This window comes from Pyrgilauda ruficollis, unplaced genomic scaffold (assembly GCF_017590135.1).
Source record: "Pyrgilauda ruficollis isolate IOZ18807 unplaced genomic scaffold, ASM1759013v1 scaffold24, whole genome shotgun sequence".
NCBI lineage: Eukaryota > Metazoa > Chordata > Aves > Passeriformes > Passeridae > Pyrgilauda > Pyrgilauda ruficollis.
In genome coordinates this window covers 7,462,231-7,490,175 of record NW_024523648.1, presented here as the reverse complement: position 1 = coordinate 7,490,175, position 27,945 = coordinate 7,462,231, and the positions used below count along the sequence as shown (strand labels likewise).

The 27,945-nt window shown below is 43.5% G+C and overlaps 1 protein-coding gene across 8 annotated transcripts; it reads right to left on the bottom strand.

Annotated features, from left to right (window-relative positions):
- Positions 1–478: 478 nt before the first annotated feature.
- On the bottom strand, positions 479–27,808 carry MYB (MYB proto-oncogene, transcription factor). 8 transcript variants are annotated; one of them, XM_041469917.1, is made up of 16 exons: positions 27,647–27,669; positions 24,033–24,150; positions 22,357–22,428; positions 21,611–21,703; positions 20,996–21,216; positions 19,281–19,518; positions 18,413–18,493; positions 17,908–18,012; positions 16,264–16,521; positions 14,873–15,238; positions 13,212–13,354; positions 12,491–12,605; positions 12,280–12,405; positions 11,493–11,603; positions 10,755–10,862; positions 479–1,253 (listed from the first exon to the last, which is right to left on the bottom strand). In XM_041469917.1, exons 1-16 carry the CDS (start codon positions 27,667–27,669, stop codon positions 1,137–1,139), a joined length of 2,295 nt encoding a protein of 764 aa, XP_041325851.1. In that variant the 3' UTR covers positions 479–1,136. The 8 variants fall into 8 exon arrangements, with proteins under 8 accessions (XP_041325851.1, XP_041325854.1, XP_041325852.1 ...); XM_041469920.1 differs by having other exon boundaries at positions 16,312–16,521; XM_041469918.1 differs by having other exon boundaries at positions 17,917–18,012.
- Positions 27,809–27,945: the final 137 nt, after the last annotated feature.

The following is a 27,945-nucleotide window of genomic DNA, read 5'->3' as shown; positions in this document are numbered from 1 at the left end:
ACAAAGAACCATGTATTTCTAAGAACCTGATTCAGTACATAAGACCCAAGTTAGGGAACAACTAGCTAGACATGGAACAAAAGAGACAACATGAACAAGACAGTGTTCTCCCAAACATATGAAGGTGCAATGCATGCTGTTACAAACCAATGAGAAACAAAACAACACATCCACACAAATAAAAATCTCCCAAGAACAGTGTTCAAAAATATTGCTTATAAAAAAAAGGGGAAAAATATAAATGATGTAAAAAAAAAATTAAAACAAAAAGGTCTGAAATGCTAGTGCATAGTCAATTAGCTAACATCAACATTTGTTTTTTTCCATATAAAGCTCTACTGCTCCTTTTACACTAGCAGCATGTCTACACGCTAAGGTCTGTAGCAGCAAAACACAGTATTCATTTGGCATTTACAAAATTAAATTACTGAATAAAAATATAATTTTTCTCATAAATCTATGTTTCATACAGTAATATTTTTTAAAGCAAGCTAATTACCCACCCCCCGTCCCCCCCAACAGAAACACACAATGTATAATGGCCTAGAACCAAAACAGAAAGGAGTATTTCAAGAGGCATGGATGTTTGAGCATTCATGATCTTGATCAGCTTTCCCCTTTTGCACAGACAAGCGTTTGTAGTAATGCTTTTCACTTCGGTATTTTACACCAATTCATTTCGTTCAGTGATTTAAAATATATCTGAGTACCTGCTCTTTTATTATTACAAAACAAAATAAAAAATAAAAAAAGAAACAAACTAAACCCCACCCCTGACTAGCACATCACTGAAATAACAATACTGGTGTATTAAGTCTGTTTGATCTCAAAAAGTACAAGAAAAATTATCTTTATTATAAGACTGCACTTAAGATCATTAATTACTGATTCAAACTCAATACCTAATAATTTAGGCAAGTATCATTAAAAAAACACAAACTCTTAAGTTGGGTGAAATCCAACAAGAATATATATGCTGAGTGACTAAATGCACTTTGTGCTGCTCCCAACTGTTGTACCACAACAAAGATAGGCTCTTCTCCCATTCATGAAAAGTTCTCATGCAGAGGAACAGGAATTTCCCAGTGGAGGTGAAGTGTTCTCAAACCATAATGCTTCTCTGTGCGTCGACCCTTTCACATCACCAGAGTCCGGGTGGGGAAGGTGGCCATGTATTTGCGTGCCTGATCTGGCAGAGCCATCTGATCCTCGATCTTCCCGCAGGACGCCGACTCCCAGGTGTTGTTCAGATGCTAAATCAGAAGAAAGAGAGATTTACTTTGAATGCTGTGTGGTTTATCCATAGTCCCAGCCAAAGCTGGGCCCGCTCACTATTAACTGTTCCATGAACAGGCAGTGGAATGTTGTCCTGTCCCCTGAGAAATGAAATCTCAACACAACAGGCAAAAAATGTCACCCTGACTTCTCAGTTAGCGATCATAGGGGCAGACAGACCAGATGATCTGCAGAGGGGACACCACAGGAGATCCAAACTTTCCTGTTTCTCTCTCAGAGTGTCTTTTCTATAAGGCCATAGCTACAGCCTTGCATTTAATCCTTTAGGAAGGTCTAAACAGGCATACACTTGGCAGGCCAACTTTACAGTGAACAGAGCACAGACAGGCTACAGCACAGTTAAAATATCCAATGTTATGGCCATGCACAAATTCCTGCTGAACCTACATTCTAAAAATGCTCTGTCCTGGAGCTCCCTAAAGAACCTGACAACCTTGACAGCCTGCCCAGCGGTGCCAAGGATTCCCCGCTCAAAGCTGCTTTCACCTGTGGGCAGCGATCAGCACCCGCCCCATAGCTCAGCTCCCCTGGCAAAGGAGGAGGGAGGGAGGCCCAACTCTCAGCAGAAACAGCTTTTTAATTATCATGTAAGCCATTTCACTTCTTGTGGTATTTATGGAGGTTGCAGACACCATTTAGTATAATGCTAAAATGAGATAAACCTATCTGCAGAGGGCTGTGTGTGCTGTGTTTATTTACTCACTACACAAGTGAGACATTTCTCATTGCCTTGAGCTATAAACAGCAATGAAATTTCAAAGCTCCTGGAATTTACCAGGATACACACTTTTACTTTTTTCTATTGAACTCTCTCACTTAGCCAGTGTGTCTGCCTTTCCACGCTGAAACTTTCTCTAAGACCTGAATAAAACATCTATTATCACACAGTTAGCTGTATAAATAGTCTGCATTCCAAAAATGCACACAATTGTGCTTATCTTTCCACAAGGGATCCCAGCACTGCTAAATACTGAGAAGGGGTATGTTCAGGATCCACCAGTAAAGACAAGTCAGGAGAAACCTTTCTCAGTTCTCCATGCCATTTGAAAAGGATCTGCAGCACAATAACAACATTGCTCAAAGAGATGTCCAAAGCCTTCCCAACCACTAGGACAGTGGATGAATCATAATTAGTGGACTGCAAACCATCTGCTAAGAGCAGAACTGCCCTGACGTGCCCACAGCTCTTTCTGCCAACTTCTAGTTGCTAATTTTTTGCAAGAGGATCCTTAAAGTATTCTCTGGCCTAAAAGTTTACAGAATGCTCTTCTGACTGTAAACAGTGTTATCTGAGACATATGGATAGTAAAAGGCTGGGCAACTATGAAACACAGATAATTTCAAGCAACATGCCCTAATCAGGTCACTAGTACAAACGCAGGGACCGAGGTTCCTGCCTTGGAGGGCTTACAGTCTAAAAGGGGCAAACCCAGTGACTAACTAAGCAAGCGTGTTAGTCCTCTGCAGACTTCTGCTGGGCTTCCCTAGACATGGCTTTCTCTTCTCTGCAGGGAAGCTCCGAATGCTGCCTCTTCTCCTGGATGCCATTTTGCAAGCAAAACTGCTGAACTTCAGTAGAAGTTCCCTTTCTGAAGGAGAACCAGGTCAGGCCTCAAATCATTAAGTTTCTGCAGTTTTTGTGGGAAAGCTGCATCTGTGAAGGGAACAGACGCCACACACCTCTTTTCTAGAGCTGTGCACCTTGTGCTGTGGCTCAGGCGAGGGCACATGCCAGAAAGCAGGTGTGACACACTTTCTGTGTGCCACAGACCCGCATGCAACACACCACAGCTCCTTTTATGTTTTGGTTAAACAACTTCCAGCGTCACTTTGTCAAAGGCACCTACACTAGCTGGGAACCTACAACTCCCTATTGATCCTCAGTGGGACTCAGGCACCTGTACATATTTTCTCCTTCTGTTTTAGAGGTATTTGCAAGAGGAACCAAATTAATAACTGGTATAAAGCCACTGGTTTTACTTAGAAGTTGGATTTGTTCTGTACACCTCAAAAGCAGCTGATAGCTCCCATATATCCATAATTTCCAAGGACAGAAATATGTGTCTAAGCAGTATTTCCCTGTGATCCCCCAAAGCTTCAATGCACCAGTCTAGAAATAAGAGATCAGCAGTCCCTTAAATAACTGAAAATATGTAAGGAGAAGTCCATTTGTCATAGTATGACAATTTCTGAAAGCTATAAGTAACTTCAGGTAAGGAGCGTCCCTATTTCATAAATTAGGCTTAATTGTTAGTATCTACACTGAGCTCTTTGTATTAACAGCCATGTGCTTAGTAGGAAAAAAAAAATCTGTATCCTGATATCACCAACATCTCAGCAGGCTGCTACATGTCACTCATTCCACGGAAAGCCTGGTCTTCATCTTTACCCTGATGTCAGTGTGGCAGAAGCTGCTCAGGCAGGCAGTAACCCTCTGCCCTCCCACTGGGCTTGGCTGCCCCGGGGAGCACTGGGCAGCAGACACACGAGGACCAGCTCCACCCCCCACTTGAGCCTGCTTGAAACAATTTCAGCTTTGCTGTAGGGACACAAAAGTTTTCATCCATGTATTATTTTTCCCAGTAAATTACACTATTTACACCTTTCCCCCCCCCTCCCTATTGTGACAAACTTATAACAAGAGGCTAACTTTGCATCTCGTTGATGATGGTGAGAGCTCTGCTCCAGTGAAGAAAGAAGCATTGGGCCCAAAGGAGTATGTTTTCTGATGCAGCATATTTACTAACACAGTTTTCCATTCTACCCTTGGGGAGCTCAGATAACATTTCAGTGGGTATTTTTAATAAACATTTTCCCTCTGAAGCCCTGGCTCTCGGCAGCCAGCACAAAACAAAGCACAATGCCTGTGCCTTGCCAGCCCTGCAGTGCAGTGCCAGAGGCACGTGTGAAAGTCATCCTGATGGGAGCAGCTTTCCTTCCCTCCTTGGCAGGGAGTGCTGGGTCCTACACCCCTGGCAGAGTGCCTTGCTGGGCCTGGTCACACACAGCTATGGGATCTCTTGGTAAAAAGGGTAAAAAGGGATCCCACAATGCCTCCTTCCACACCAGCACTGCAGCAAGTACTGACAGGCTCTGTTACAGGACAGTGTCCCACTGACAGCAGTGCCCAACAGATGTATCAGAAGGAAAGAGACCCAAGGCAGAAGGCTACAGGCATGCAGGAAAACAGCACAGAAACCCTAGCCAGAACACTCCTGTTGCAGAATGCTCATTGCAGCCTCCTGACCACATTTACAGGTCTAACTCTGCAAATCAGTGGATGGAAACAAGACCTTTGTAACCAGAAGCCAGAAGGCCTGACCCATACCTCACCAAAATTGATGGACATGTTTTCATTAATCCAGTGGGTTCATCCAGCCTAAATGCAGTCATCTAAGAGTGAGGTGTTCGTTTTGGCACCTAAATTCCTAGCCAGTGGGGAGTGAAAGTGATTTCCAGAGTAAATTCTTTTCACACACACAATTTTTTCATTGCCTCACAGGGTAGGAGGCCAATCTTAATTTTGCTGTCAATTAAAAGAGTTTAAACCTTTTCATCCAGCACTTCCACTGTATTTTTCTCTTCCAAACACAGCAGTTTCTCTCTTTAAGTTAAATCACAGAGTGGAGGGGGAGAAGAAGGTATAGTACTGTGAGTTCCCATAGGATTAAATTACAGATCCATGGTACAATTCCAGCTATGTAATTCTCCCTGTCCCTTTTCTTTTTCTCTCTCTTTTTTTTTTAACCTCAATAATTCTACCAGTACATCTTTCTCCTGGCAGCAAAACTACCTTATTTATCCTGTAATATGCCTTCAGCTGCCCTCAGGCAAATGTGAACTGTAAACAAACTGTCAAAGCTGTAACTGGGATATCCAGTTAAAGCACTTTAAATAAAAACTTGGACCATCTAGAGAAAACAGACCAGAGTAAGGGAAGAAAACAATATGGAAAGGTGCTTTTCTAACAGAACTAGTCCTTCTGCTCTTGTAGCCCAGACTGCCTTTTCATGTTCTGTCTCTATAGCTTAAGAAAGCTCCTGTGTTACAACACCTTTTGTGTTAGAAGCCAGTGCCAAAACCAAACACTGCTGCAGTCCTGCAGTGCTGAGCTCCCAAACTGATGAAAGTCTAGCAGAAATCCTTGGGCAAAGAACTGTGTTAGAAGACAGATTTTACATCTCTGTTCTGCTGGCAGGTAGCTTCAGCAACTCCAGCAAAGCTAGTGGTGTTACAAACACCACCACTAATTTAGCCAAGCTTTGCTGGTATTTACGAATAATTTTTTTAAAAAGCTACTGTATTTAAAATATTTTAAATGCTCAGACTACTAGAAGGTCTCTTATCGTGCTTCCCTGCCAGCTTTCCCTTAGATTACATGGTATAGATTGTCTGCAGAATGTGCCACTGAAAGAAGGCTTGCAACAGAAATGCAGCACTCCTGAAAGAGTAAAACAATGCACTGAACAAAACAATCTCCGAGCAGAATACAATAGACAGCATATGAATAACATGGCTTTCTATTCTGTAAGGATGCAGAACTGGCAGGACAGTGAAGACTAATTAAAAACTAAAGTGATCATAAATTACTTTTTTATCTCATTTGACAAGACAGACCACTATTTCTACCCCTGCTGCTGGCTCTCCTCTGACTTCTCCTGAATTCTGGGGCTTTCCGAGCTGCTCAGAAATACAGCTTGCTCAATGTGAAAGAATAAGATGGTCCAACTTTTCAGCTTTTTTCACAAGCATGATACCAGACCTAGGAAGAGCTATTTGATAGCATTTTTAAGAGCTTAACCCTGAAGTTCTTGCTCAGGTAAAACTCCTGCTCACAATCTATGAGCTTCCCAAGTAAGATGAATGGAAGAGATATGGAAGTGGGCTAAACATCTGCAACTCATACTAGGATATTCTTCCCCTCTCCAGTAATTTTTAAAAAATTTTCCCCCCCACAGATCAGAATACATTGCTGCAAATGTGACTAATAGTTAAGCTGTCACTTTTTTTTCCTGAGAGACCATCACCAGCTCAGGGCAGCTGTAACTTCCAATCTGTTTGCAAGCCAAATTCTGCTGACCTGGGAGGAAAAAAGCAATGACTGGCCTGTAACTTTGAACCTTCTCTGGCTCCCTCAGCTGTGGCAAGCATGTGTCCTTCCTGTGCACATCACTCACTGGGGAGAGAAGGGGCAGCACAAGTGAGAGAAACCTGTGGGGCTACCTTCCCCTGCTGTGCAGATCTCAAACATAGCATGCTTCCCCCTCTCCCTTGATTAAACAAAGGAAAATATGAGATTTCAGGACCTTCTTCCTCCAAAAAGCCATGGAGGAGAAACAGAGAAAGCCTGCTGTTGCAGAAGACCATGCTGCCTTCCTGGCCATTTTGTCTTACAACCACCTGCAAATAAAGCAACATTTCACTTTTTTAAACTGCGAAAATTAGGCTTCATGACAGCTCCAACACTTGAAAAAAGGTTAACCAAGTAACTGTTTTAAAATCCTTTAAACTTGCTCTTTGAAGAAAATGGCTACATAAACCGCTGAAAGTCAGGAAATTCGAGCAGAAATGTGTCAGTCTGTGGTTAAAAAAATGGAAAGTGACAGGAGCTAGGTGTTGAAGAACATTCTCTTTAGCTTGCAGGGCTTCTACCTTGTGTTGTTTCCTTTGTTACTGGGGGAAGAAGATATCAAAGCAGTGCTATTTTCTTAAAAGGCTCCATTTCATGGTGTCTTTTGATAGCCTGCAGGGTTAGGTGGAAGGTCTGTGATTTAGCCTACTTTTCTATCTGTTAAAATGTCTATGTTAGGATAGTTTGAATTATGTACTGCTACTGCTACAGAACATAATGTGAAATAAAATTTAACTTTTACATAGGAAGGGCCAGAAACGGGGTTTTATGTAACCTCTTACAAGGCAAAATTCAAGCACATGCTCAGTACAGATCATCTTTTTGTCTTGGTATTGGAGTACATTATCCCAAAATCTTAACCCTTGGAAAAGTTGCTAGTGAGACCAAAATCTCCCTGACATGCAGCTAAGTGACAAAAACATAGGGTGCAAAAATACAGGTTTTAACTAACCCCATGAATACAAAGCAGAAATATTTGGGATCCATGCAATGGATCTCTCGTAAGTCCACCCCAAAGCAACATGTGGGTTTGGTGAGACATTCCTGGTCCTGCCAGTCTCATAATGCACAACCATGAGATTTGTCACATAGGACAGAAAAGCTGGCTGAACCTCCACATTTTACCAGAAAGATCTTACACAAAACTGCCTTCACATCCAATGTCTTGGGGAGACTTAACAGGGGACTGAATAAGGATAAAGCCCAAACTCTTCTTGGCTCTACAGAGGCTTCTTCTCCCTTTGCTCTATACAACACTGACAGCACCAAACTCCAGTGGTTTTACATGGAGCTACCTGACCTCACATGCCAAATGATGCAACACGCTGTTCCTGCAAAGTGATGGTGAATCACATCGTGCTATCTGGTATGGTCATCAGCTGCTATTTACTAAATGGCATATGATCAGTCGTGTACCCAAAACGCAGTAAAAAATATCATTAGAGATGTGTTTGGACATTTGCTACTCTTGCCTTCTTTGGAATTTAACAGCAGAACAATAAGTAATCAAGGGTTTTGATCAGTTTATCCCTAGCCTAATATCTTTGTGTAAATGTAGTGCAAATTATTAAAGCAATGGAAAACTGTGGGCTGGTAAATATACTGCCTCCCTGTCTTCTAAGTTAAAATTTAAAAGAAAATGGAATTTTAGGAACCAAGCATATTAAAAAAAAACCCTACATTTAGTGCTGTCTTTGTTTCTCTCTTCCCTTTCCATGCACAGATCCCAAGGCACAGAGATTGTTGTAATTCTTTCTTGGACTGAAGTCAATGAGAATTTGCCTAAGAACAGTTGGATCAGGCCCAAAATATTAACTGCAGCAATGTCAACATATGCAGACACAATTAAATTTCACCCACATGAGTTCCCTCATGCTTAATGTCTAATTTCATGGGATCAGTGGATTTAGTCCAGTTGTTTGTTTGTGTCCATGCATGTGTTCATGTAGGAGGGTGAGATACCAAACTCTAAACCAGGAAGAGTAGAAAGAATAGGACAACAATGTGCTAAAATCTGGTCATGTACAAAAAGCAGACAGCAAAAACAACAACAAGCACGAAGGCCAACGTTTTCCATGGCTTTGCACCCTTTAGACATGCTATGCCCAAGTCACACGAGGCCATTTCCACTGGGCTGGAGGAGGGGAAGCACCAGGGACAGAGCAGCAGCAGTTTCTGGTGTGAAACAGAGCCAGAGTACACATCCTTTCTGAGCTGCACAGGGCCACATTGCTCCCCTCTGACATGAGGCCAGGCAGCTTTACCATTCCTTTTAACCACAACACCCAGTCCAAACCAGAGAGTGCGGCCATTGGCAGACAATACTGCATTGTTATAAAAAGTCTGTATTTCATTCTGAAAAAGCTGTCTGTGCCACCATCACAGAAACCCCAAGCCTCATTCTTCATTTAAGATTACATTGCAGCTGAAAAGCTCAATGTTCCACCAGCAGAGAGAACAATTTTACCTTCATACCAGTACACCAAGAAGCTGCCTACTAACTATTCATTTTGGGGCTTTTTACAACTACTTTTTCTTTCAGTTCAACACCCTTTAAACACTGAGAGGAGTTGGGAAGTCCTTTTTAACTCAGTTCCTACTTAAGAAAAGGTCCTCTTTATCCAAACAATGAGCATACCTGACTTTTAACATGGTTTTCCTGAGCAAGGACTGAAGAATTGAATCCAGAATGATCCACAAATTGACTCATGTAAACTTCCTGAACAAAACCAGCATGACTGAGGACAGAAGGTTAAACAAGCCCTTTCGTTTATAGCAGCTTGTAAAGAAAATATTTTTAGATAGCAGGAAACATAACACCGGTACACCAAAGATCAAAAGATCCTATTTTACAGACCTCTCAGATCCTTCTTTTTTATTACAGCCAGAGTGCAGGCAACTACCACTAACAGGACAACACACAGCCCATGCTGCTTAGCTACCTGAAAATCTTGTCCTAAATCTATGAAGGAGCCCAGAGTTTGGCTCCTGGGACATAGCAGGGCTGAGCTCTTGGGGACCAGCAGCCTTTTCCTACACACCCACCAGGGAGCTCCAGCAACCCCAGCCAAGCTGGAGACCCTTTGCCTTGTGGCTCCTTTGCCACAAGGTAGGTCTGAATTCAGCCCCTATATACTGCCCTAGGTCAGGGGCAGTGGATCTGCAGACTCTTCTCCTGGCTGTCTACCACAGTGCAGCCAAGAAACTTCACGAGAGAAGAGCAGATAAACAATATTGAGTATGAGTCTTTGGCCCCTACAGACGCCCCCATGCCAAGGGGAGTCCTAGTCCCTGCTCTCCAAAGCTGCTTTTCATCAAATGATCCTGCAGCACAAAATACAAGCCTACTCCATGGCAAATTGTGCCAAATGGGGATGTGCGTAAAATTTTACTATCTTCTTTTTTAATGCCTGGCTAGAAATGCCTAATCAAAACCAGACTTTATTAATTTCTTCCTACTGTAAATAAGCCCTAATGTAAATTCTGGAAAGAGGGAGCAAAGAAGGGATTAACCATGTGGACTATCTGCCTGAAAGTCAGGAACTACGGAGTTACAATTTCCTTCCTGACAGTGACTCACCCTGGGGAATGAGACACTTTCCTTTATTTCTCCCATGTGGAGAAGGGCTACAAAATTACTTAGTCATCTACCTTGGAAATACATAAATTATGTTTTGTTTTCTGAATGACTTGCTGTGGGTTTCACCTAAAGAACACACGAGCTCCCAAGCTGGCTGCTAATGACTCTGGTGGGCTTTGGATCAGCCCCTGTGCAACAGCTCTGCTTTAAAGTACAGCAAATGTCTGTATCTGTTAACACTTGGCAAAAGCACAGACACACAAACCCCGGCCTCACATCTGACTTACATTACAACAATTACACATTTGGCCTTCACTGGGGAAAGGCCATCCTGGTGCTGGGCTGAATGGGCAACAGTGGCCACACCTGTGCCAGCCAGGCAGTGCTAGGGTCTCTCCTCTCACCCCAGGGCCAGTCACAAGTTCTGGCCACCACACCACTCAAGTCTCCAAAACAGCAGTGCCACCTACAAGAAGCCTATGGAAAAAAACCCCTCTAATCCACGTTAATTCTCAGTCCTACCAATTCCACACTGCACCCAGCTGAGTTACAACACTCCACACACAGGGCTGTGCCCTCATGCTCCACAGGCAAAGTGAGATCCTCAGCCACATTCATCTGAACACTTCATTCTTCCATACTCAAAACTTAACATCAGTCTGTGAGAAAGCAATATATACATATATACATATATATATATGGATGCATTTTTATATACAGAAGACAATTTTATCAAAGAATAATTACCTGTAGAGGACTAGCTAGTGGCCTGTTTCTAGGTACTGCAACTGTTTTCTGAAAACTATCATCATCTTCAGACACAGGCATCTTTAAAATAGAACTGGTAAGAAGATTCTGAACAGAAAAAGAAAAAAGAAAAAGGTTTTCAGCAACTCCTGAGAACAACCTGAATTGGAATGTATTGTAAGTAAACTCAGGCTGAGTGCAGAAGTTGCTACACTGGGCACAGCCACAGATGAGGAGCAGACCTCAGCCTGGTGTCCCTGGGACTTGGCTTTGCAGGAGCACTGCCCTGTGCAAAGGTCTTCCATCCAGTGAAAATCCCAAGTTCAAGAGTAAAAGTAACACTGAACAGTCCAAAAGCCCTGGCAATGCAAAGGGAACTGTGCTCATGCAAAGTCTCCTTTGCAAAAACCAAGAGAGTCTCTCTCTCTTTCACCAGTTTTTAACTCCTTGATCTAGTAATTTCTGCACACAGGTGCAGGCATCCTACAAGTGCATGCTCTTCAAAGTCTGTGGACTGCAAAATGACTGCAACTTCTGAAACCTTCTATAGGCATCAGAATGATAACTAAGAGTAGCATTTTACTTTTTATACTTAGTACAGGAAAATGACACAGAAATAAGGAATAAAGCCTACTTGTGAAGAAAATCAGAAAAAATACTCTCTTTCTCTTGCATTTAAGAATTGAACAGGGATGTAAAACAAAGAATTCCTTTGATGGTGGGAAAACTTATACTTACTGGCACATCTTCCATAGTAGACCCAGGTGTAAAGAGCTGAGTGTTCAGGTTTTCTCCTTCCCAATGATTTGAGCAAAAAAAATTTCCAGCTTTATCTGTTGGGGACTCCACCTGAAAGCAGAAAAGGCTTGATTCGACCACCACATAACAGACCGAGAGATTTCTGTCAGTTGCTTAACAAATTGAACAAATATTCTTCACAGAGGTGCATAATGCATGTTTACAGTAACATCTTTTACAGCAGCCTTGCTCTTTGCAGAAGAAAAAAGTTCAAGGTTCTCCAAAAAATCCCCATCTAATAAAACTTTGAATACTTGCACTCAGTGCTCTGTCAGTATTCAGGAGTTTAATCCCCTAGAAAGGATTGAGAATAAATGTATTTTTAGAACTTTAGTGACAAAGTAATATAATGCAATGTCCTCAAATGTTCAGGTTTCTAAGTCACTCCATGGAGCTTGGTCCCCATGGGGTTCTTCTATACTTTTCACCAATATTTGAAAGATTCAATCCAAATTCATGTCTAATTTTTCTTTTCTTTTTAAGTTTCAAACGAAAACTGCATTAGAACTGTCCAAGCAAACCCCTGCTGAAAACAGCAGAAAGACTTCTATGGAAATCAATGGGAGATGAATTAGACATGCCTAGTGTACTATATGGAACCGACACTAAGATCTTGGGGCTCACATGAAAGGAAAACAGACACAGCTATTTAACAGAAAAGGCATTGCTATAAGTTTCTCAGCAAAGAGTTCTGAATTAAATTGCCTCAGGTAAGTTTGAGATTTACCTCTTGTTTGATTTTCTTCAGCAAAGGGGGTCCACTTTCATGTAGCCCAGCCACTATTGCAGATTCCTCCGACTCCTGCTTGATAACATCCTGCAGATCTTCTACAAGATGAGTTGGAGTTTGAGGCTGAAAGAAAGAAACGTTATATCCAAGTCCAGAACATCCCTCTGCACTAATATCAAAGCAACTTTCATCATTGTTTCCTTCTTACCAGCATCTTCAAAGGACCGTATTTGATTTCCTGAGCTGCAAGTGCGTTTTTGAATGGAGTGGGTGTTCTTGGAGAGCTTTCTAATATCGACCTCTTGATTGCTGGAGTCCTGAAACTTTAAAAAGAAGGAGACGAACTTTAAAGGAAGATGCTTGGAAATACTAGCTCTTTATAGAAATGCGTGCACACAGATGGCATTGTTGTAAGACTTTGGGAAATATTTCCCTGTCATCCTATAATCCGTTTTGCTTTTACAGCAGAACATCTATTTGACTGTGATAAGAAGTAATGACTTTATTTCAAAAACTGGTGAACCTATATGCATGGTTTTATAACCTACCTCAATAGTCATAAATTGGAAGTTTTACTCCCAACTAAGCAAAATCTGAATGTGTGAGCAAACAAGTCTGCAGGAAGCAGAGAAACACAGAATGGTTTAGGCTGCAACAGTCCTTAAAGATCATCTAGTTCCAAACACACTACCACAGGCAGGTACACCTTCCATGAGATCAAGTTGCCCAGGGCTTCATCCATGGACAGGCCATTCACTACTTCTCTGGCCAGCCTGCTCTAGTGCCTCACCACCCTCTCAGTGAAGAGTTCTTTCCCTGTATCTAACCTAAACCCACCCTCTTACAGCCTAAAGCATATGCTGACCCAGCACTTTAGTTGCATGCAAATGTGAAGACATGGACCCTGGTGAGTTCGACAAGAGACTTACACATGGTTTTCCTTCTGAGCCTTGAAAGCCTGGTCCCTGTGGAACGGGGAGGTAAGTGCCATCTTATGGCCACACACCGGTGTGGAGGTAAGTGCAGGGTTGTCCAGGTTCAGGTTTTCGTGATTGGATGAGGTGTTTAAGAACTGCACGTGTGGAAAGAAAAAAATTAACAGGAACATCGAGATTACATGGCTGACCTCTTAAGCTGACGTTATTCAACAAAAGAAAAATAAATTATTTTCTTCTGACTGACACGAGTCACTCTCCTGGCCCTATGATGCGAGTAGGGCTATGTGGGGTACCTGACTACATTGTGAAAAAATACTCAATGGTTTGGCTCAGGAAGCCAGAGAGGGAAATTCTAAAGGAAATGACACTCTGTTCCAATGAGAAAAACTTTCCACCACTTTCAGAGCCTGATTTGGATTTTCTCCAAATAAATTTTAATTAAGACCAGTGTGCCCAAGAAACTGGGTGAAAATGAGCAAGAGATGTTTCAGAAACAAACCCACAGGAAACAGGGTTAAATTCCACAAATGTTTATGTGGGGCATCTAGGGGCTTTTAGGGCAGTGCAAGTGTTGATGACAGGAAAATAAATTTCCTATCATCTCTCTCAAAAGAAAGTACTTCACTTTCAGAGTATAAAATGAAAGCTGCCACCTGTGACGGGTACGTGGAATACTTTGGAATGGAAACAGCTGACTGAAACAGAGGCAGCACTATTTGTTTGGAGAAAATTGCTCGTGCATGTGTTCTACCTAGTAACCTAAAATATTGTTTCTATTTCTAGTCTACAAATCCATGAGCATAGTGGTATCCTTTATTCTGACAACAATTCAATGTACTCCCTTCTAGATTCTGTCACTTTATAAAAATGTGACATGTAAGAAAATCTGGCTTTCACTGGAAAAATGACATATTATTAAAATAGCTAAGAGGTAATGGGAAATACACTGGGAAATCATTACATGAAATCTTTTACTATCCTTCATGAAATAGTCTTCTTTGACATCAAAGACTAAAGCAAACCAACACAGACAAACAAAAAATCCAAAACACTTTTAAATAGTGCTACAGCTGTGAAACAAAGCAACCATCATTAGGAATTTGAAAGTGCACACCAGGCCATTTTAACAGGCCATTTTCCTCCTCATTCCTATTCCACTCCAACTCTCATGGCCTGGGCAGAGGATGGCAAGTGTGATTTGAATTTTCGGGTTGTTGTCAGTTTGTCTCACAACCTGAATGCTATTTAAATGCAGTTTGGGGTTTTCTAGGTCAATGAATCATACTGTAAGTGGACAGAGATGGAAAGTATCACAGATGATCAGAAATGTTAAACTCTAGTAGCTGGAGTTAGCAGCAAGAGTAAAGCAAGGGGTTCACACTCCCCTACAAAAAAGATCCAAAAAGGCAAAAAACCAAAACACAAAAAACCACGCCCCACAGATGAATTTAAGAGTCAAGAATCAACAGTTAGCTTGCTGATTAACTAAACTCAGCAGTGAGGACTAGGAGCAGCGAGAAGATTCAAACACAGAGCGAAATCAACAAGCACAACGGCAATTAGTCATTTGTTCCAAAGGATTAGTTTCTAAATTGTTAAGACTGGGGTGACTTTTGAGAATTAGTAACATCTGTGCAGAAGTCTCGATCTACCTGCGAGGGAGAGAAGGGCAGGCTTTTGACAGGGGAGCGCTTAGGAGGAGTTGAGCTGCTGACGTCAGCTAGGACCAAGGTGCTACCGTGGCCACTGGCTACGGGGCCGCAGTGCCCTCTCCTTTTGCGAGGAAGGACCCGCGGAGCCGCACTGCCCTGTGAGGCAGATAAGGTCTTTGGTGAGCCAAGAGAGCCCTGACTCGACATGACTTTGCTCAAATTTGTGGTGGGCTGTCCTTGCGGTCTACAAGCACTGGCCCCTCTTTGCTGAAGCTGCGCGACTTTGCCTGGGGGAGCTCTGCTAGCCGGAGTGTCTGTGTCTTCAAAGAATTCAAAACTGCTGAGATCACCCCATGATGAAGGATCCTGAAACAACGTGGGAGGCACGGAGCTATAAGACAGTGTATAGTGCCACCTCATGAAAATACAGCGCTAGGATATGTTTGTAACCAACAACAACAACATTACGTCTTTCCCAGCTCAATTCAGCCTGACCCTGTTCATGGGAGCAGCAACACAGTGAACACAATTTGTGTTTTCACATACCTTGATCTTATCAAACTGTCTGACATCCTAGTAGTGTTGCTGGCAACCGAGTCCCTAAGGAATGAGTCAAATTATGCCTTACTATTTGCTTGCCCAGTGTTTTCTGCTTGGTATGATGATGGCGCCTTTTGTTACAAAAAAAAAGTGTGCTGTAGACCAAGACTGGCCTCCTCCTAACATGCAATGCTGCTCTGGATGTGCTGAAAGGGAAATGACACCGAACGAAGCAGACACCTCCGAAGGAGGTTGCCACCAACAAACGTAATTCAATGTGCTACTTTACATGCAGCATCCCAGAGACTGCAATGACAACAGGTCCATGTCAATGTCAGTCAGATACTTGACATTTAAATGTGTGTTTGCAGTCCTTCACATATGCCAGGACAAGTCCCTTAAACTTTGAAAAGCAGCTATTGAGGCTACAACTAAAAATTGTAGAAAATTATGCAGACACACATCCAAACCTATGGCACGTGTCACTTCAAATATCAGTAAATATCATCACATTGTTTAAAATTTTTCATGGTATCTCTGATTGTATTTTAAGGAGACTTAAAATTGAGAGATTATTTCAAGCTCCTACTGTGCACCTTGCTGAAACTCACACTCCCATTCCAAGATGTAGCAGGAAAGGGAGACACCCCAAAAAAAGCATATGCATCCATGTTTGAGGGCTTCATTTACAAGCAGCTGCATTTTGTCATGTCAGAAGATAAGCTTCAGATCCTGGAGCAACTCAAAGTTACTTGGGAAAAAATCAACAACCACATTTAGGACAATCCCAGCTCCTCACCCCTTACTCCTTGACCATGCACAAATCCACCTGAGGCAGCGAGTTTACTTACGGAGTCTATTAACTGGAGTGTTTCAGCAAATTCTAAGAGATTCTTAACATTATCCAGGATGTTGCTCTGGTGAACAATCATGCACCGTGCAGGGGATGCACTTTCCTCAGGTAAGCAACCGTGATCCACCGGCGGAGATGGAGTACAGTGGTGATGCTCCCCCAAACAGGAAACAGGTGCACTGTCACCACTGGTCCTGGTACTGTCAGCAATTGTGGTGCTGTGCCAGCCGGGGTAGTTTGATGTGTGGTTCTGTGTCTAAAGGAAGAAGAAGGCAAAAAAAAGAAGAAAAGGGAGGGGGGAAAGGCAGAAGGAACTTAGCAATGAAATTGCACAAGGTGTCAGATGCCACTGGAGGAAAGATAAAAGTAGTTGCATCATCATCTAAAAGCTTATGCCTATGAAACAATTGTCAAGATGTTTCCTTTCATCAGTGCAAGATCTTGTTTTAAGTAATACTGGCATTGTATTTGTTATCCCAAAGTTACCTCATAATTTACTTCCACTATTTTAGGCGTATGTCATTACTAGCACATAATCAATTCATACTTTGTTACTCCAAGTGCTCAAAAAGTGTCTGCAAGTCCTTTTCTGTAAGAAGCAAGAAACGGCAGGATTTCCCTACAGAGCGCTCAGCACTGTAGAAGGCTAAAAGTTTTTAGAGTTAGAGTTGCTTTTGTCTGCTTGTCTCCTTTTCTTCTGCTATCCCTGTCTAATGCTACAGCTTACACCAATGCAATGAAGAGGCTGTCAAATCAACGTGGTTAGGAAAGCAGAAGAACAAATTAACAGAAGTTTCTTTCCAGTGTGATCATGCAACAGAAGAAATTGCAAAACATTAACTAAAGTTAAAAAGTGGCCAAACTAACGTATCATGCATGCAGTTCTTTTACTATTCATTTAAATATTACCAAAAAAAAAAAAAAAAAAATCTGCTGGCTATCACCTATCTTCAAAAATGATTTTGGGATTCTTGGCTTTGGTGACGGTGTTAAGTAGTTGCACAAGGGTTTTCACACATTAACAACCAATGGCATATACCACAAAGTATGAGAATTCAGTAATAGCCAGCACTTGCTCCACACATGCAGTTATGAAGAATCTAACATTATTCAGAGGAGTGAAACAAATTCTCAAACATGCACCAAGTCTGAAGCTTACGAAGTGTATAAAACACAGCTGAATGAAAGAATATAACAGAGAAGAAAAATCTAATGCACAGGCACTACATTTTCATCACATGAACCATTGCACACTTTCAGAAACACAGATCCCATTACTGATTAAAGGCCTGTAGGATTTTCAATTTTTGTACAATCATTATGTTTCCAATATTACATCATGTTACGGAGCCCAGTCCTGCTCCCACTTCGCAAGGTGATGGCGCCTTTTGTTACTTGACCAATTTTTTGGTTTTTTTTGGTTTTTTTTGTTTTTTTTTTTTTTTTTGTTTTTTGTTTTTTTTTTTAATAAAAGAATTTACAAAGCAGATATAGATTACATATGTGCTATGTTTCATCCTTTTAAAACGGAAATATAGAGCCTTGATTAGTACTGAAGGCAGAGGGGGAGTAAAAAGTTAAAAAGACAAGCACTGGGGTAAGGCTGCTATCCCTCCATCCAAGCACACAGTGACAATCTTACTGGTAATGCCTGCTGCCCTTTCAGTTCATTCTCAGTCGACATTAGTAGCAACTCTAATTCCTTTATTCGTTTTTCTTTCTCAGGGTCTTCATCATTATAGTGTCTCTGAAATTAAGAGTTAAGGGAAAAGAAAAGATAAAGGTCTGATAGGATGTAGCAACTAAAATGCTCATGGTTTGCCGACCTGTGGTTATAACAGCCAAATTATATTCCAAGATGAAACATATGTCAATTGTGTTTTCCACCATCAAAGTCTCTGCTGAATTTCAGTATAGACATTTGAAATGGAGAAAGTGAAGGCCATCACACCCGATGTCAACTACTGCATTTAAAATCCACTTCAGAAGGAGCAATTATTAGCCATGTCAGAACTCCCCAACCTTCCCCATTTTCTCTTTTCACCACACTTAATACATTGAAATGTTTCCTTAATGTACGATGTCTGCATTTTAGTTTATCAAATATTTAAGAAATTGACTCTTGAAATAAGGTTCAAGTTATCTACCTGGATAGCTGCAGCAGCTGGCTGAGGTACATTGACAATATTTACATGCAGTGCTACTGGATACGGGATCTGACCAGGAACCTAGGTCAAAAAGCAAAAATTGGTTATTTCCATCATATTATCTGCTTGAATTGTCAATTTGTGTTAAACATACTTTGGTGTTAGGTACTTAATATTTGTAGACTGTGGAGATGAAATAACAAAAAAAAAAAATGTTCACAAGAAAAGTAATCACATTTTTAGGAATATGACAGTAAGCACTAGAGAGGAAGAAAGACAATTCATTTATGAAATATTTACCCTTCCTGAATGAGAAAATATGAATAATTTATAGACACATTTGTAAGGATTTTCTAAATTGAAGTGAAAAAGCAAAAGATGCAATTTATTATCATTTAAAACTCTACAATGCAACTATCTGAAGCAGGAGCCTGTTTCATTATTAATCATTAATAGAAAAGAAATCTGATTAAAATCAATACTTGTTCACTTGGTTCTGACAGGCAACCCACAAACAGAATACTACTAAAGAGCATGTGGGAGATTTTGACATGGAACACAGAATTAACCAGATTCAACTGGTATTCAAGAAATGTAATATTCACAACTCTAAGAAATATGTTAACTGCTCCCAAGGCGTTAAACCTGCTTTACCCAGTTCCACCACCTGAATGCCAGCAGCTTGAAATGTACTCATTTTCACCACTGAACCAAGTAAAAGTCAAAGAAATCCTCATCTGACATCAACATATCCAAGTCCACCAAGATGAAGGAAATCCTTCAAGCTGAAACCAGGCATGGCTAAACTGCCCCCATCTATTCAAGGAGGCAAGGCACGCCCTGCACGCTGCCCCTTTCAGGCACTCACGTTCTGTGGCTCAGGGATGTGGTAGTAGGGGTAGTCACTGCCCAGCGGGGGCTGGCTGGCCACCGGCAGCTGCGCGGGTGGCGATGGGTTGTGAGCAAAGGCCATCAGGTGGTTGTTCTTCTGAAAGCCAGCAGCTGCTGAGGAGTGGCAGGCTTTGGAGGAGTCCTGCAGGTAGCCCTCCTGCTCAACCTTCCGGCGCATGGTGGAGTTCCAGTGGTTCTTGATAGCATTATCAGTTCTGCAATAGAAATACAGACATTCGAGGAGTTTCAAATATGAGCAGTTCCAATTCAGACAGATCAGTGGGCAGCGAACTGCTGTTGGCATTTCTGTTTAAACCCTGAGCTCTTCTCTGACCTTCCTCCTACGCCCAACACTACAGATGCTATTCCCAACTTCTCAGGAAAGATGCTCAGTATAAGGGTCAGGAAAAAAGAAAAATGGGCTACAGTTGTTCACATCCTCAAATTGTAAGAGATTACTAATTTCATCTTCACCTCATTCCCATGAAGTGAGGAGACAACGAAGGCTAACATCCCTTTGACACTATCCTAAAGGAATGCCAACATCATCTTCCTATATCTTTCAGTGGAGTCTTATTGTGTCTCATTGCTGCAAAGAAAGACTGTGGAGAACAGCTGTGAAGAGACTAACTTCCAAACAATTTTCCAGCTGGTCACCTAGACAGCAACAACATGCTGTACACACAAACTCAGTAAACAAAACTGTTGGGATTTTTCTTAGATGCAGAAAAACTGAGATTCAAATCCTCACGTATATGAGTCAGGAAAAGCAAACTTATCAACTTTGTGAGATTTTTAAGAGTACACTTTAAAACAGCTCTGCTATTTGAAAAACATCACTACTGCATGTTATCATTCAAAGTAGTATCTGTGATGTGTGGAAGCCACAAAATATTTCCAAGGGGTAATTTCTTTCTTGCTATCTTCTAGAAGGTGAAAGCAGCCCAGGGAATGATTGCTTAAAGGGCTATCATGATCTTAGGCCTTATATTTAAGTCTTGAAGATGTTTTATCAGATAGCAGAAAGAAAAGTAGGAAGGGAAACCTCTCCCTTGCTTACATTATTTGCTTGCCCACATTTTGAGTCACTTTTAATCAAGCAAGTAAGACACTGAATCTTTGAGTTTATATACAAGCTGTACAAAAGCTTTCAGTGAGACAAGTGTTTCCAGGACCAGAGTTTTAGGAAAAAGTTTTACACATGGTTTTTTAACAGGTCAAAATCATCTGGATGATTCAAGAGCAATTACAAAAGTTGAAGAAGTCTTCTCTTAAATAATTTTGAATAAACAGACTGGATTTCATGTTGAAGGCATACCCTTAGCTGAATGCAAATTATGTTCCTTTTGCAGAGCCTGATCCTTCCCTGTTAAATCTATTTAAATTTTGACAGTCATCACAGGCACAAATAAGACTGCACAGGCATTTAGGAAACTCTTATGGTCTTGCTCCAGTTACTGGCTTTTTTACTTGTGGCAAGCATTAAAAGCCTGTAAAAATAGCACACTGCTGTGTGTACTGAGCAAACAGTGAAGCTCCCCACTGAGAAAAATGCACATTGGTGTCACTGGCTTCCCAGGTTTTGATTCCAAAACTTTTTCAATTCATACAGTGCAGCTTGAGGCAACCAAAACAGACTGCTCAGACCTGCAGCTTTTTCCTTTTTTGAGAGCTAAAAGCATATGTCATTACCGTCCAGGCAGCAACTTTGCAATCTCTGCCCATCTGTTTCCCAGCCTCTTGTGTGCCTGGTAAATAATTCTATCTTCCTCTTCTGTCCAGGAGGTTTTCTTCACTTCTGGATTCAAGTGGTTGTGCCACCTCTCCCTGCACTGTTTTCCAATCCTTCCTTTCAAATGCTTAGCAATGACAGACCAGCGCTTTGGACCGTATTTCTGCACGAGCTCTATTACCTTCAAAGAATGACATAAAAACTGCCTGTATTTAATGATGCATGATGAATCAATGAAACTTTTTTCTGTGGTGAAGCAATATTTTTGACAACATTTCTCAAAACTGCCGAAGTAAAACTAATAGCAATTAAGGTTCCCCACTTCCCATTCATATTTTTACCCAAAAGGAAAAATCTGGTAATAGTTAAGGCATTTCTAGACTGCAATTCCACATTACAGTGCTGTAAAGCAACAGTAATTTATTTGCATAGCAAACTCAGAAAGCACTACACAAATACAATCTGCCTCTGGCCATAATAATGTTGAGACCACCAAAGTTTCCAGTTTTCCCCCAACACTTGAGAAATCTGCTTGTAAGTCATTAATCAGACAGAAAGAAAAACTGATTACCTACCCTTTGATCCTCCTCTTTAGTCCATGGACCTTTAATAAGTTCTGGGTTTAGTACCTTCTGCCATCGGTGCTGGCACTGCACATCTGTCCGATTCTAGTGAAATGTGAAATACACAAAGCAGATAATTCTTTAGAAAAGGTGAAAGTAGAGTAAGAATGCTCTTATTTACATACACTTGTTTTGATGGATTTCACTACCAAGACTACTAAACAACACAGAGTGATAGAGTAAGTCTGAGAAGAAGGTGGTCAACTCTCAATTTGCTCACAGAATAGATAAGGCTTCCATCACTTCTGCATTGAGGACTCCATCACCAAAATTACACAAATTTTATCTTCCCCATCTGCACAATAGCTGGCATGCTTTCACATGCTTTCACAGCAACAGCCAAACACAAAGCAAATTTCTTCAAAATCATACTTACAATTCACCAAAGCTGGTTTTTTTTTGCTGTGCTGAGACATTTTGTTTCATTGTAACATTGACCATCTACTGTGCAAGTCCCCACCATCCCCCATTTTTGCTTGTTTGATTTTTTCCAACCCTTTCTGAGAAGTGAAAGGAAAAAATAAATGTAAGGGTTTCCACAGTAATCTAACTGCATTTCTAAGGCCTCCATTTGTGGAAGTTTTATAGCTCCCCTGAAAATGTAACTATAAAGCAACCACTCCCCTTCCCCTTTAATCAAGGAAACCCCTTGACAGAGTTCCTACTAAGCCTGGAAACAGAAACCAATATCCACTTACAGGAAGGAAATTGGCAATGACTTTCCAGTCTTCTGTACCATTCTGCTCCACAAGCTTCTTCAACTTCTCATCCTGAATCATAAACCCCCCCCCAGATATAATTAATATTGCAATCTCTGAAATAATTTTTAGAATTCGTTCTTGTAGCTTCTTATGCATCTACTTCTGCTTTCTGAGTGTAAGGGAGGGTGGTCTGCAGACTTTGCATGCTTTTAATTCCTAAAGCATAAGATTTTTCCACTCCTTTGGATTTTGGTAGGTTCTTTACTGTGTTGCAGGAGAAAGACTGTACAGTTCTTTGACTCACAACATGCATTCACTTTTTACTCATCAAAGCACTGTAACTGTTATTCTTGGACTGGATTTGCAGGAGGAAATGGGTGTTTAGATGCCAAGCATCAGAGTAACCTTGAAATTCAGCAACACTCAGGCACTCAGCTACCTGGGGACCTCTGATAATCACAGCTTTAAGCTTTTTATGTCTTGTAAGTAATGGGAGTTCCAGTGACTTGCTCATGGCCTATCCACCTACAATAAATGCACAATAAAACTAACAGATCCTTTTTGCTCCTGTTCTCTGTGAGGGAGTTTTGCATACTTGTAAATAGCAAAAAATTTGGCCCAATCTTTTTAATGATAAGGCCAGAAATATAAACCCTAAAGACAAAAGAAACCAACCTTATGTACTGGGAAAGATCGAGATAGAGTAAAACAATCCAAAAATACCCCAAGAGATAAGAGGAGAAGAGTATCCCTCTCCTTCCCCAGTTACACCTCCCAGTACGCTCCCAGTTCATGTGACAGGACAATGGCCATCGGACCTTATGGCCATCCTTTCCTCCCGGGCCACATCAGAACCACATCCACCTTTGTAAGGGCAGACTATGATTTAAAATAAATAAATAAAAAGCTTGCAAGGGGTGACCTGCCACTGTTTTTACATCAATACACATTGCTAGAGAAGAGAAAGTCAAAACATAACTCAGAAAGTGTATTAATGTATTCCACAACAAACTCAAACCAGTTAAATGGCCAAAGGAGATCCACCTGGCAAAGGAGTCTGATACCACAATTTTCCCAGAAAGTCAGCACAAGGGTATCACAACTAATTCTGACCTTGAAAAGCAAAATGCATCCTGAAGGCTCAGTTTTGGTACTGCTGGATTTCTCTCCTCCAGCTTTTACTTTACTTCCACTTGGAATCATAACAGTGCAATCAAAGTGCAAAATTCCAGCGGTACAGAAGGACTGCAGCAGTTTTGGCCACAGTGGTTTGCTGCTGTGGGACACTGAACACACATGGGTTTCTCTCATAGCAACAGTTTCCAAACAGAAAGAGGAAAGTAGCAACAATGAAGCATTGCTACAGGTGATTTGGAATCTGCTTCTCCAACAGGGATTACACAGAGATTCACACATCACATACTTTAATGCAGAGCATGGCAGAAATTAAAAAGTTGTGTTTATATATTTCATTTAGAAGGTAAGAACTATGCTCAAATAAAACACGGAATGTAGCTAGTGGGTCAAAAAAGTTGTCCTGAGATATGGGACTGTCACTGAAGTAAATTTGCAGATTAGCAATATGGTGAAGAACATGAAGCAGCTTAGAGAAGAATGTGATCATGCTCTCTCTTATCTTTTTACATGCAGGAAAGGAATGAACTTGGATTTACCTCCTCACGGGTCCACCTGGTTTTTCCTAAGTGACGTTTTCCAGTCTTAGGAAGCAGACCATCATAGTCGTGATCATACACCTCAACATCTTCTTCATCATCATCACTACTATATATACTGCAAAAGCAAACACAGCAAGACAGAGTGGAGCATGAGGACTTGAGCTACTTAATTCAAAACACAAAAAACCCCCCACTACAATCCTTACAAAGGTTACACAGATAAAAGTTTTAAAACTTGCACAACAAGATTTTGTTCTGCATTCTGTTGTTCTAGTATTCTGAACTGGTTCTGCTGTTTTTGGTATCCACAGATACAGGCAAAGGGCTGGCAACCTTCGTATTACTGTGCATGTTTAGACCTGCTCCTAATGTTAGATCAGTGGTGAATTACACATTTGGCAAACTTTCAACCAATGAAGGTTTCAAATTAAAATACAATGTTTGGGACAATAAAGACGATTAGAGGCTGTGTCCAGTACACGAGTACATGTTTAAGATCTTTAACTCATGCCATACATTCTGAAAATATTAGTGGTTTTTGTATGTTTAATACAGCAGATTGTTATACTGCTCCAAAATAAAACCGACTGTGTAGCAAAACAAAAAGCTAAACAATAACCTTGTTTGAGAAATTGTTTATGGACCCTATATGAGAAGGCACAAGTTTTTACAATAAGTAAAGACAGTAAGTGGCAGCATTAACACGCAATAAGCTCTTATATAAAATATGCCCTCCATTTATGAGTTTGGACAGATAAGGACTGAGGACAAGTTTGTTTAATCCTGCAACCAACAAATGAATGACTGAATCCTTCTATAACTTTATTACCTCTAATCTATTTCTAAATCCCTCATACTGTTTTTGAAATACTCTGCTCACCTAATTCATGACTAAGGGATTTCCCCAGAGGCTATCTATGGGTAAAAAGGACTCCATGACTCTTTTCACAAACAGCACTTTCTCTACCTAGCTAATTAAATCTAAAAGAGAGTGTTTTGCAACAAGACATGGCTTTCTGGTGGACAGTATTTTACTTCTAACTTTTAAGGTATGAGCAGCAGTTCTGATACTTCAGCTAAGAGATGCTAGCCACAAGTGTTAGAAAGAAGTCAGTGTCATTAAGATTAAAAACTGTGATATATCTGATGGTATGGCATGCTGTGGTATGTTAAAACTATGACTAAGACATTAAAATAAAGTTATTTTGTAATAAAATTAACAGGCGCTGTTTATGCTGTTAACCTGTTTTCAGGAGATCACTTTCAAATAAGTTGCAGTGAAGCACGGTGACTCTTTGTCAAGATGCGAACACCCCCGAAAGGCAAGCTGCTGAACATACATTCTTTAAAAGTACTGGGCTAATCACACCTTACATCTTCCAGCCTGTTTTCTGGCCTGTGTCATGAAAGAACATGCTTACATGCTACATGTAAAAAGTTTTCCACAGCCTGCTGTGATGTGTGTGGTCATCCTGCAGCCTCTGCCGGGTGCCCCTGACTCACCCATCGCTGCCACCCCCAACTCGCGCCCACTGCGCCGCAGTCCTGCAGGGCCACGATTCACTCCCTATTCCCCAGACCCCGTAACCACTGGGAGCAAGCCCCGATGGAAGCTGCCACTCCGCACGCACCCCTCGCTGGCAGCTGGAGCCGCCCGTGCTTGAGCAAAAGCTCCCACGCTCCAGCTGCCACAAGCGCGGCTCCGTCCCCAGCCGCCGCTCAAAGCAGATTCACTTTTCTCAGTGACACACAGAGACAGCTGCGCCGCTGCCCATATGCCAAAGGAAGTTTTGTGGCACAGTTTCCAAGTATCATTTTGAAAATGAGTTTTCCGTAGACGGCAACCAGTAGGTACGCATCCATCGGCCGCGCTTCCTGCGCCGCAGGGAAACGCCGCTCTGCAGCAGCAGCAGCACAGCATCAGCGGCCAACACGTTTAAGGACTTCAGTGCGGGGCCAGTTCTGTAACAGGGTTATTTAAATGACTGGGGCCTCGCTGGCACCGCAGAACCGAGCAAACTCCACTGTACTACCTGCGTTCTCCAGCAGGAGAAAAGCGCCCGGGGATTCCGGGACCCTTAGTAGTTTCTTCAGTCAACCTGGCCTTCAGCAGTGCTATAAACTTTATTTTGCACCTCCGGCCGCAGACCCGAAGCCTCCCCCCAGGCGGCTCGGCACGGCACGGCACGGCACGGCGCTCTGTCCGGCCGGGACAGCGGCAGTCCCCCTGCCACCCATCAGCGCTGCGCTGTTTGCCGAGGCAACCGGCTTGTGCAACGATACACGGGGAAAAAAGCGAAAAAAAAAAAGGGGAGGGGTAGAGGAAATGACTCGCTGCTGTTACCGTGATTGAAGGAATTCGGGCACCAGCCCCGCGGGGCAGAGCCCGCGCCCGCTGGATCAGGCGGACACCGCACCGTGCCGCCCCGGCCTCCCGTCCCCGAGCGGCGGACGTGTCCCTGCGGGAGGCGCCCGCGAGGCAGCGGTAGCTGTCTCTCTCTTTCGGGAGAGACGGGCCGGGTGATTCACCGCCAGCTCTAGCGACAGCCCCGCTCCGACACTGAAAGTACAGCCCGGCGCTCGCCCAGCTGCTCGCCGCCTCCTCCCGCACCGCAAGGCCACTTCCTTAGAAAAAGCCCACCAAGCCCCCAGTCCCATCGGACGCGGCAGGCGCCCGGGAAGCGACAGTCAGGGCTGCGACCTTCTCCCCTGTCACAGCCAGCCAAAGGGGTGGGGAGGAGGGGAGGATGCCGGGCTGCAAAGAGAAAAAAGCTTCCACGTGTCCGACCCGCCGTCCCCGGCTAATTAGACAACAACCCCGCTCTGTGCGCCCGCGCGGCAGCGGGGCCACGGACGCGGCCACGCGGCGCTACCGCCCCGTCCGGTCCAGTCCGCCGCCTCCGGGGCACCGCCGCCCCCGGCCCGGGCGCTGCGTGGCGGGATCACGCTGGCCCGGGTGCGCGGCAGGCGGGCGGGCACGGGTGACAGCTCCGGCCGAGCGCTCCGCCGGACCCGCAGCCCCCCGCCCGCGCTGCCGCGCTCCGGCATGTGCCGAGTGGCGTGTACCGGGAAAAAGCTAAGCCACTCAGGCCAGAGTCGCGCTTCCAAGGGCGAAAACGCCGCACGAATAAAGGAAACAAAAAGTCGAGGGAGCGAACCGAGTCCCCGCACTCGCCGCCCACCTGTCGCCTCACCCGGCCGGGAATGAATGAATGAATGGGACGGGACGCGCTACCTGCCGCCGCCGAGCCCGCCAGACATTGTCCCGCCTTGCGGCTGCGGGGCGCGCAGCTCCGTCGGGCTCCGCGCTGGTTCCTGCGGGCGGCGAGCACCGGCCCCCCGCCGGCGTGCAGCGCGGGGCCCGAGCGCCCCGGCACCGGCGGCTCCGCGGCGCGTCCCGCTGGGCTGCAGCTCCACCGGCGCCTCCGGAGGAGGGGAGCGCCTCGGCACCGGGGGCGGAGTACGCCAGGTGCACGGAGGACGGGGGTCTGCCCGCCCGTCCGCCGGGCGAGCCGGTTGTCTGCTGCCGCTTTCCCCCTCTCCCGTCCCGCGTCCCGTGTGACAGGCGCGGAGCGCAGCCGGCCGTCCCCCGTCCGCAGACAGCGGGTTACCTGTGCCGGGGTCTCCGGGACATCCTCGCACCGGCCGCTGGGGGAGGAGGACGGGGGAGACCGAGCCCGCGCCCGCCGCCGCGCCCTGCTGCCGGGCTGCGCCTGGGCGCTCCGCCGCCGCGCACGGGAGTGCCGAGGAGCCGCGGGAGGAGGAGGAGGAAACAGGTTGAGATTAAAGAGTAAACTCTGTAAACAGAGATGCCATCAAACAAAGGGCCCTTGGACACTCCCCCTCCCGCCAAATCTGGCGCCCCTGCAGTGCGCAGGCGCCTGGCGGGCCCGTGCCGCGGCGGCGGGGC